The 11617-nt window shown below is 37.1% G+C and overlaps 1 protein-coding gene across 1 annotated transcript in view; it reads left to right on the top strand.

Moving 5' to 3' along the window:
• The window catches only part of LOC145674556 (sialin-like), a 162976-nt gene that overhangs the window by 108920 nt on the left and 42439 nt on the right, over positions 1 to 11617 (top strand). Inside the window, exon 7 of the mRNA XM_081744730.1 lies at positions 6126 to 6281. Coding sequence (XP_081600856.1) covers positions 6126 to 6281 — 156 coding nt within the window. The remainder of the gene's footprint in view (positions 1 to 6125; positions 6282 to 11617) is intronic.

Here is an 11617-nt window from a genome sequence, read left to right as displayed (position 1 = left end):
TCCCCTGGGAGGAAGATTTTAAGTCTAACCAAACTGCAAGTTAACTGTTCGAAGAGTGAGATAACAAAAATTGGGGTCACAGCAGTGGAAGAGGCCCTTGACGAGGATGAGAAGAAGGCTGAAGAAAGGAAGGGAAACGCAAACAAGCATTAGAAGAGAGTAGCAATGGAAGATATCCTAAACCCGGATGACAAGAAGGCTGAAGAAGAGAAGGGAAACCCAAACAAGCATCAGAAGAAAGTAGCAGTGGAAGATACTAAAGTCGGATGAGAAGAAGGCTGAAGAAGGGAAGAAAAAACCAAACCAGCTTCAGAAGAGAGTAGCAGTGGAAGATATCCTAAACCCGGATGAGAACAAGGCTGAAGAAGAGGAGAAAAACCCAAACAAGCATCAGGAGACATTAGTAGAGGAAGAGACCCTAAACCCGAATGAAGAGGGGGCTTTAGAAAAGAATCGAGAAAGAGATTAACATTATTTTGGTGAGAAACGGAACTTGAGAAAAAGAACAAACTTGGGACTGAACTATTTAAACTATTTCTCTGACGATGATATCATACTTAACCAGGTTTGTCCTTACGAAAACTCAACAGATTGGTCGGACACAAAAACAACCTTATCAGATGAAGATATATTATATGTTAAGAGAAAAAAGGTTTCATGAAATTCAGCTGCAAAGTCGAATTCAGGTGATGGTTACAATGAGGAAAGTGGTGCTAGGAAACGGAAGACGATTGTAAGTAGAAAGATTACTTTTACACCAGAAAAGAACATCGTAAAGGAAAAGAGATTGAGAATTAAAAAGAAAACTCCTCAAAAAGAGTGGGAAAACGATTAAAGCAAACTTGCCAAGCCTACAACAAAAACAGGCAAGAAAGAGTGGAGAAGAAACAAATACAACCAAACAAATGCAAGTCTTGAACAAATAAATGTTATGATATTCCGGAAGAGAGACGCCAATCCTTATTTAGACACATTTGGTCTTCAAAACCGAATGATCAAAGGAATTGGATCTTGGTAGCAACCAGATAAGTTTCAGTGAAAGGAAGGAACATTCAGGGAGAGAGCCAACGGGCATAATCTTTTCAGTATTTTATTAACGAAGGTGAAGGCTATAGAAGAGTTTGTCTTCAATTCTTGCTTTCAACATTAGATATCTCACAAAGGTTTGTGAGTTACACTGTTACACATCCACTGAAGGCTCAGCAAAACCAGGTGGTCGAGGGCGCCACTCACTTCACTCCAACGCGACATCCGAGTGAGATGTGAAGCTCGTTGTTGAATTCATTCAAAGACTTCCTGCAATGCCTTCCAACTACTGTAGAAATAAAACAACACGACTATATATTCCCGAGGATCTCAAGAACGTCACTTATCTCTATACGATTTACTCACGTGCAATGGACGAAGAAGAAAATATTTATGTGAGTGAAAGAGTTTTTCGCGGTATATTTAACTCAAAATTCAATCTTGGGTTTCATAAACCCAAAAAGGACAAGTGCCAGAAATGTATCGCATTTAGCAACAAGACAGACGTAGCCCAAGAAGAGAGGGCTGATTGCACTCGACATATTGAGGGCAAAGAAGCAACTAAGTCTCGTTCAAAAAAAAAAAAAAAGGAATTAACACTTTTCGCGAGTTTCGATTTGCAGAAAGTTTTGAGCGTACCTCATAGCGATTCCTTGCTTTTATACTACACACGAAAGTATTCCGTATACAATCTCTCGAAATATGAATCAAACAGCAGAAATGCATACAATTATGTATGGGGTGAGAGCGAAGGTAAACGAGGATCGAATGAAATCGCTTCCATCCTTTCGAGATATATAGCTGCAGTGGAAGAACGAGGTAATGTTTCAACTCTAATCCTGTATTGCGATAACTGTGTAGGTCAAAACAAAAATAGAAATATTTTGGCCATGTTGAAATATGAAGTTGAAAAATCCAAAAACTTGCAACGAATCCAGATCAATTATTTGGATTACCGTCATGAGAATGGCGAGAACAAAGCCACATCCATATAATGTTGAAATATTGAAGCATGATTCTTTTAGAAATTCGTCAACTTTGGCAGACCAAATCTTTAGTAATAAGAAATATGTGTCAGGGGAACCTTTCTTGCTGTCAAAAATGTGAGTTGTCACTTTTTCAAAAAATAGTGAATTTGCCAAAGAAAAGTATTTAATGACTATTACACTGAAACTTCGCCCACCAAGCAAAAGCAGCCAAGCAGACTTTATGCGGCAGCCATCCCTATCAGTAAGACCAGGATCTTGTCAAATTGTGTAATCAGAATATTCTACCAAAGCATCTACACGGGTTCTACCAGCAGTTTCCACACACGGGAGAAGCACAAGATACCATCCCTGAGACAGATGAAGAGGACACCGACGAAGAAATTCAAGATTGAAACATATTGTTATCATTTTTTTAAAATTTTTTCTTGCAATAGTTAAAAATAGATAAGTTACAGTTTTGTGAAATTTCAACAATTTGCATTTATTTAGTAAATGTATGATGCAAATTTTCATTGTTGTCAGTAAGCTTAACAAATCAGTAATAATTTGCAATATTCTAAGCTTTAAAAAATTAAAAATAACGCTAAAAATAAATGAGAAAACTAAATAATGGTGTCAGTTATTATTAACTTAACCATTCAGAAGATTAGATTAATTTTTACATATAAAGGAGAGGTAATCCTAAGCATTTTTTCTTGGCTAATTGATTTTAAGCAGCATTATTTCAAGAAGCGTTCAGTATTTTACCGATCAGTATACAACTAACATTCTTCAATTAACGAATCAGCAATTTATTACCATTTATTTTCCCCCTAAATGTCGCTTAACGCAATCTCACTATGACACCGTGTGCCTTAATGCAGTAATGCATTTGAATGAATGTCGTTTGAAGCATTGATTTGTTTTTAAAAAAAAATGTAAGCAAAAATGAATTAAGCGCCAAAATAAGTGAATATATTGAAACTATTATATACGTCACTGTTCTATTTGACAGAGCTTGTTTAATTATATTAGCTGTATTTTTTTTTTTTTTTTTTTTTACGAAAATAGTCCAGAAAACAAAAAAGTTATACAAGAAAACCCATCAAAATTTCAGTGTTTCAGCTCTCCTGTAAAATTTTCAAATTGCATTAATGCCGGAAAGGGACGATATTGTCCTTCCATTTCATCTTGGGTTTCCCCTCTTTCTTATATCTGGTACTTGAACTCTTCAATTCTCCTTCCCACATAGGCCTAGTTTTTCATTTTTCGTTCTATATGTCCAAGCCACCTTAGCCTCCATTCTTGGAACTTTTTAATCAAGGGTCTCCTAATCGTTCTTCATTTTTGTCGTTTCTCGTTCCACCATATATCTATCTTAACATTCTCATGTAGGTTTAAAAGGGCTGAAAAATAAAATGTCAAAATGGCTGGAATTAGGTTCGATTCCATAGTTTTCGTGATCAGGAATTCGGCTAACCCGTTTGAAATTACTTTTGAAAAAGTCTCTAAGTTTTCCGTCCCATGAGTATGCCGGCTAGTTTAAAGAAAATCGTGATTATGGGAAATGTATGAATTGGTGGAATGAAGAAAGTGGGAGGAAGCGGAAGAACCCCGAAAAAATCCACGCATACGGTGTTTTACCACCACAAAGTTCATTTGGCGCCAGCTGGGATCGAACCATGGACCCCAAACACCAGTGATGAACGCTTTAGCACTGAGCCACTGAGTCTTCTGGATATTACTTTTGAAACATAGTGAATACTTACCTAACGCTGAGTTTTATCACATAACTTTGATTTAACTACGTGTTCTAGGCGAGGTAGGGTATTACTAAATTTATGTCAATTATGTATTGTGTTAAAGTATTGTAAGCATAGCATCTTATGGATTTTTATCATTGCGCTTTGGTTGGAATACATATCTTAAAAGAGAAGGATTCTTCTTTCAAAAACCTATTCTCCCTCTGCGAACTGGAATTTCAGTTAGTGTTTATATTAGCAATTAAGAGGAGAATACTAAATAATAATGTTTAAACAATTGGAAAAGGTTTAAACGATTAAATAATTGAACTTACAAACTCATTTTGCTACTGTAATTTGCCTCACTAGAAGCGCACAGGTGCAAATGTATTACTATACTATTGGCTTTTTCAGTATAAAAGCCAATGCCAATGTAAATTTCAAAACGTACACGAATTAACTTTCACTTATCAAACAAATATTCAGGTTTTGCAATAAGTAGCATTAATACTTATTATGTAAAAATATTATCTCTGTATCAATAATATGTTGCATCGTGGATTGGTTCAATTTACTCTGCAGACATTTGTTACTGGGCAAGTATCAAAATCGCTTTGAAGCTCTGTTCTATCTGTTCAAATATCACACTGTATTTATATTAGCTGTAATATTATTGTGTCTTTTAGCTTTACATTATAATGCTAGCGATGAGCTTCTAAATACGATATTCGATGACAAATGGAACTAAAAATCGTTATTATATAATAAGAAAATATAAATGATAAGTAGGGGCACGAGTTTTTCCTACTAAGTATTTGAAAAATTTCGCGTTTCGTTTTTCATGTTTCGTGTTTTGTACCATTTTCCAAATAAAGTTTTGTATTTTCTAGCCCTCATGAAAAAGATATTCCGTGACATTTTTAACAATTGTTCATTTTATTAATAGATTGCTACGTAAATAAACTATTAATTACCTAAAAACAAAAGACACTGAATATTTCACTTAACATTGTAAATTTCACTTACAGAAAATTATATATATATATATATATATATATATATATATATATATATATATATATATATATATATATTAATGACATTGAAGGAAATCAGGAACTACACTTACTATGAGTAGGAAAGTTTTGCTGTCTTCTGAAAACACATACTCACAGTTACATTTAAGCATTAAACATAAGCATGTTATATGTTTCCATATTTTCCTCCCTCATTGTTGTACGTTTGTCATTCATCACGAGGCCTTACTTTTAAAAAAAATCTGGTAATTGACATTGCTTGTTGGAACCCACACATATGTAAGTGCATTTACAACAATCTTCAAATAATCAGCACTTTGGAACCCCGCATCCAATTGCGATGGTGATAGCTAACGCGCAACAGGTTCTCTATAGCCCTGTCCGAATCACCCAAAATGCACCGTTCTTGGCACATTCTACCGTTCCGTCAGCAGAAAACTAACGTTTTTAAATTAATGAAAACGTAATGTTAACATTTCGCGTTATTTCACGTATTGTTAAGAATTTCGCACAAAACTGCCAATTTTGCGTTTCATTACGCAACGGAAACCAATGAAAATACACATAGAATATCATAAAACGTCTAGAAACTCAAAACGTACTTAATTCTGATGCATTTCGTTCTATCGCGCATTGCGAAACACTCGCGCCTCTAATGATAAGTCAAATTGGATATTTTAGTTAATTAAAGATAAAATAGAACCCAAGTATGGTCAGAGAAATTTTATTTTATGATTCAGAAATGTGAAGAAAGAGACCTCGAAAATTAATTACTTATTAACAGCATCAAATTTTCAACCGAATATAGTTTCTCGCATCTATATTTCCACAAATTTTATGCTTTTTTTCAGCAGTTCTTATGTAACAAGAAAATAGTTCAGTTTCTCCTAACATAAATGTAAATTTGCGAATTAATGTTGACTTACATACATAATCTTTGAATTATCTAAATTCTCTAACATTATTAGCACACAACGAAGATAAAGTCCAAAGTTGAGACATACACCAGTCGAAAGGTTATATTCAGTTGAACAAAATTTTATGAGTGAGTATGAATCTTCATGGGTAGTTCTCGAGAGAAATGGACCTTTTTCCACCTGAAAATTGATCATCTACAATAACTATACCACCTAAAAAAACGACGTTGAAACTAATGAAATTGAAAGTATACAATCATCGAAGTTTTCATTATTACATTAGCAAGACGACTCTTTAGTGCTTACTGTGTATAGTATCGTTACTGAGATATAGCTGCAAATTATGATTGACTCCTGAACTTAATAAAATATGTTTCAACAAATCTTGTGAATAAATCATGTGGTCAAAGTGTAAAATCTTACTTTTCTTTACAGCTACTGTTACACCAGCAGTTGGATTGTTAGCATTTACATTACTTAGAACCAGCCCCGCTGTATCAGTTTCACTTCTTATGATTTGCATTTCTCTCACTGGAGCTGTTACATCGGGACATTTTCAAGGATTTCTGGATATAGCTCCAAATTTTTCAGGTAATTATTTTGCAATCATAATAATTCATTGTTTATGTGGAAATGAAACGAAATAATTAATTTGTAAGTAAAATTTCATACTTTTACTCTCTAAGTACCATTTATACTCAAACGATACTTCACTCAGGTGACCAAAAAGTTTTTTTCAATCTACTTTTGACGTTTCATTGATAAAAAAACAATGTAACTGAAGTTTTCTGTTTAGCTTGGGCAGTTTGAACGATAATAATTATGTAATAAAATAATAATCTACCTATTAAAATGCTACACTAGCAACAAGATCGCTTTCTTTTTGCCGTTAACCCGGTTAAAGGGTTTTGCCCTTTTTTCGGGGAAGTGATTCATATACATTTTGGACTCATAATATTATAGTGGGTCTATGGGATTTTTCTTTATTCATTAATAATTAAATAATTTATACATACATTCAATACTGATAATGATTAATCAAGGGAACGATAACTAAACAATAACTATAATAACAAAAGGTAATAGGTGCACAAAACTAATATATAAGGTGATAGGTGCACAATGAGTAAATAAGTGAAAAGAAGAACAATTATGCATATAGGCTAACAAAGGGGAAAAGCTGTGATGAATAAGAAAACATTATATATTAACTGAAGGACGATATGATGAAATGATAATGAATGAATTGCACTAGACGCCACATCACGAGGTTTTGTTAACGGACAGATGCAGTTATCTTCTGTTCCTGGGGCCACTCAGGAACCGATGAAGACAGGGGAGGCCCATATTAGTTGGTAATCACTGTGCGTATGATGGATAAACCTAAGGTGATAGATGACGTGGATGATATATGGCAAAGATCTCTGGGTCTCTAGTGGCAGGGTCCAATTGGAGATGATATAGTGTCATATAGTGTTTCAGCGGAGAGTCAATGTATCGTGGTGGTGCATCTCTATCGTAGCGTATAATGTCCTGTAACATTACATGGTGTAACTCAAACCGAGTAGAAATGTATCGGGTTCGAAGCTGCTCCAAATGTGGGAGTAAGGACGGAAAATCGATAAGATTGTACAGGAGCCTAGTTGGACTTGGTAACCTGATTCTATACGTTAACCATAAGGCATGTCTTTCCATGATACACATTTTTTTTATAATATTTATCAGATGCAGAGACCCAAACCGTGTGGCCATATGTTAAGGTACTTCGCATGAAGACTTTGTAGGTATGTAGTACCGTAGAGGGTTGTAAGCCCCAGCTTGTACCAACTAGCCTTTTAAGTAAATTAAGTCGATTTTGAGCCTGGATGACAACCTTCCTAAGATGTGGGATCCAAGATAGTTTACTGTCAAAGACGATGCCAAGGTAAGTCGAATGAACCGGAACTGGTGTATGCTCAACATGAAGGCGTAGTAAAGTCGGGTTACGGTACACTCTAGAGCGTCGTCCTGGTGGTAAAAATACAATTGATTGTGTCTTCGCAGAGCTAATACTCAGTCCCCATATGTTACACCAGTCGACAAATATATCAATAGCAGTTTGCATAAGGCGATTAATTTGCTGAATAGTAAGGGCTGTTGAAAGAAATGCTGTATCGTCAGCAAACTGATAAATTTGGATGTTGGCTGGTAATCTGAGATCGGCAACGTATAAGAGATAGAGGAAAGGCGACAAAGACGAACCTTGAGGTACTCCAGAGTGTAAGAAGATTGGATGAGAAAGAGCGCTGTTTATGGATATGTATGCCAGACGTCCTGTTAAGAAGGAATTGACTAAGCGTATGTAGGAAATAGGTAATAGATAGTGATGTAGTTTATAAATAAGCCCAGGATGCCAAACTTTATCAAACGCTTTCTCCAGATCAAATGTGACTAAACAAGAAGCAAATCCCCGGTTATATTGGCTATAAACGGCCGTGGTAAGGCATAATAGTTGATCTATAGTACTAAAATGAGGCTGGAAACCACCTTGATGAATAGGCAGAAGATTGTGATGTCGGATGTGGTCATGAAGTCGGCGAACAAGAATACGTTCCAAGATTTTACAGAGGCAGCTAGTTAAATGAATTGGTCTATACGACTGAACATCCAATGGAGGTTTCTTTGACTTGGGAAATAAAAGAACCTTCGAGTAGTTCCAACCAAGTGGAAAGAAACCAGTACGAAGTATGAAAGTGTAAAGTTGGCTGAGGAATAGATGAAAAGAAGGAGGCGCATGTTTGATGAGTAAATAGGTGATGCAATCAAAGCCAGGTGCAGTATTCCGTTTCTTTTGTAGACTTGTAGTGATATCGTTTGGTGTTATAGACTGCGTAAGTGGATTATTTGGTTCAAGAAGACAATTATCCGACGGTTGTAAGTGAGCTGAGGTCGGATCAGTTTGGCGGTTGTGATTGTTTGAAGTCGTTGTGGCATGTGCCACCCAGGCAACAGAGTAAAGATATCTTGAAAAAAGAGGGCGAACGAATTAGCCTTCTCTGAGTCAGTAGTGAGAGCTTGATTGTTTTGAATGAGCAGATATGGCGTGGATGAAGTTGTGCAGTAAGTTGATGAAACTTACGCCAATATTTGCTTGGATGAGTTTCGGCAGCCAGAGTATTGCATGTACGGATCCATTGTCGTTTCTTGTACGCAACTATGTAGTTATGTGTTATGCGTAGGTACTGACGATGGAATCTAAGTGCCTCCAAGTTGCCGCTCGTTCGGTACTCTCGGTAAGCTCTACGTGACACAGTTATTAATGAAAGGTATCGTGGCGGTAATGTGGGTTTATGAAGATGTGCGGTAGCAGTAGGAATGGAGCGGTCAGCCGCATTTTGAACTGCTTCAGTTAGTGTAGTGACTACTAACTCGAGGTTATGTTGGGAATTAGGTACAGTGAGCGGAATGATACCATCGTTAAGTACAGAGCGATACTGATCCCAATCAGCCTGATTATAACAGTAGATTTTCTTAGTTGGCAATGGATATGAAGATTGTGCTGTGCAGCGTAGTTCTAACTTAATAGGAACATGATCACTTCCTATGGAGTCTAGTATCGAGATGGTGATAAACTGAGTCAGAGAAGATGAGGTAATAACAACATCAGGAGTACTGTTAGTAGCTGGTCGTGTTAGCTTAGGTAGAATATGAAATTCACCAGTAGTAGTATTTTGAAGAAAATCAAGAAAGTTCTGTTTGTTTCTCTGGGTACGACTATGAAAATTTAAATCTGTCATAATAATGTAATGCTTAGAGTGAGAGTCAATGAAGCGAAAGGAGTCATAATTGAGTTGTTTACCGGGACGAAAATAGATCGTAGCAGAGGTGACAGTACGGCCTCGAAAGTATATTGTAGTTATGGTATATTCAGGAAGAGTAATATTATGAGGTGCTGTTACGGATCGATATGGCAGGCGATTGCAAATACCGATAGCTGTGCAACTATAAAGACGTGGTCCTGCAGGAACATCGTGACGGAGTATGGTATATTTCGGTATGTAGCAATTCAGGTAAGGAGCCAGATATGTTTCGTTCAATGCTAAAGCTGATATTCGTTCTTCCTGTAGTAACTGCGTGAAAAGCACTTGATGAGTCAGTAATGAGCGGATGTTCATAAAGAGTAAGTTGTAAGCCATAATAAATACACAGAAAAGTTTAGAGCTGAAATTCGCCATATTAGACATATACTTCAAGGGGTTGGATTTGAAAGTGTACTGTGGGGCCAGAACAGGTGGCATGAAGCTGAATATTAAAGAGGATTTTAGCTGCGTGAATGATTTGAGTAAGTATGTGAGTGCATAGAAAAGGATGATTATTTTGTAGAGTAATGGTCAGAAAGCGTAGTAAGTCTTCAACAGTAACCGTATGAAGTAATGAGTTGGCAGGTGGCGCCGGAGGATCAGCAGAGCGAATAGGAGCAACCAATTCCGGCTTTGAAGGTTCAGGTTGTGTTTTGGCTTTGCATTTATAGCTGTATGTCGAATGTTTTTCAGGACATGCACTATATTGCGGTGGTGACTTTTGGTTAGGGCATTCCCTGGTAGGATGTTGCATGGAACAATAGCCACATTTAATGGTATTAGTGCATTCCGACGTGGGATGTGAGTTATATTGTTGGCATCGCTTACGGCGCAATGGAAGAGGCGCCTGTGTACGGGATGGCTCGACCTTATAGCGTCAGCGATAGATATACGCTCCTTTAGACAGGAGTTGATCTATAAGTTCTGGTTGGTTTGTAAGCACTCGTACCAGATAGGTTGCTCGTAAATTATTCTTTATTCCGATGCATCGTTTGACAGGAAACCCTTCCTGATGCAGTCCTTCGGAGACTTCTTCGTCTGTGAGGTCTGGCTCTACTCCGCGTATTACCACCGATAGCATTGGTGAACGTTTAGGAGGCGGAGGTATCTTACGTGTAGTAGGAATTAAAGCGGAGAGTTTTGCTTTTGTCCCAAAGATCTCGAAAGTGGCCTTATTCCGTACATGCGTCGCAAAATTAGACCTGGTTGATTTTATTATGATGCCTTTACGTGTCTTGATTATTTCATGTATCTCCGGTCTTGGTACATATTTAACTAATTGTTGAAAGACGGCAGGTACCGAATCATATTTGATGTCAAAATCGGTTAGTAAGAAGTTATAGGTGATGTCTTGAGTAGAGGTTGCTGAGGTATCTGATTCATTAGTTGTCGAAGCCCAATCCATGTTATTTGTTTGCTGGTTGTCGGTATTACTAGTGCGTGGTCGTTTCGGAAGATCAGATATAGAGTCACGCCCGTGTGGTGATCGAGAACGAGTTCGTTGATTTCGAAGTCAGCTGTCCCCAGTATCAGTGTTGTCCCCTGTTTGTGCATTACTGTTTCCCTTGGTGCCAGTAACAATACGGGGATGAGTTTCCTGACGTCCGTTTGGTCCTATATTAATAGGAATTTGTTGGTCGAGGTGTAATTGTCCGGAACCATTGCCAAGGTCCGTCATGATGAGAACGGAGCCTAGGGCCGAAGCCCAAATGAAAATGGAAGCGAAATGAAAGATGAGTAAATGATGTTCAAAAAGCAAGCTTGCCCTCAGAAAGTGAAAACTTCCGTCGATCCTCGAAGTGCGTAAGTGTGCAATACTTGGTCCTCGCTCGCACAGTAACTAACACAAGAGAGGCTAAGCTACTTGATTAAAGTGTGAACAAGATCGCTTTTTTTTAAGGGTGCGGGAAAAGGGTTAACCTCATAATTCTTTATTCATCAATTATTTTATAGGAGCAAAGAGACCTCTACTCTCAGCCATTAGAGGGTTACGCCCTCTCTTTGGCATCGATTCTTGAAGGATTTCTATTGATGATAAGATAAATGAAGATGGCCTAAGTGCAGAAAGTATGAACATAAGGAATAGTA

Source organism: Thermobia domestica, chromosome 17, assembly GCF_964235325.1.
Source record: "Thermobia domestica chromosome 17, izTheDome1.hap1.1, whole genome shotgun sequence".
NCBI classification, from domain to species: domain Eukaryota; kingdom Metazoa; phylum Arthropoda; class Insecta; order Zygentoma; family Lepismatidae; genus Thermobia; species Thermobia domestica.
Note: the sequence above shows the minus strand (reverse complement) of the source record. Positions and strands in the feature narration are given on the sequence as shown.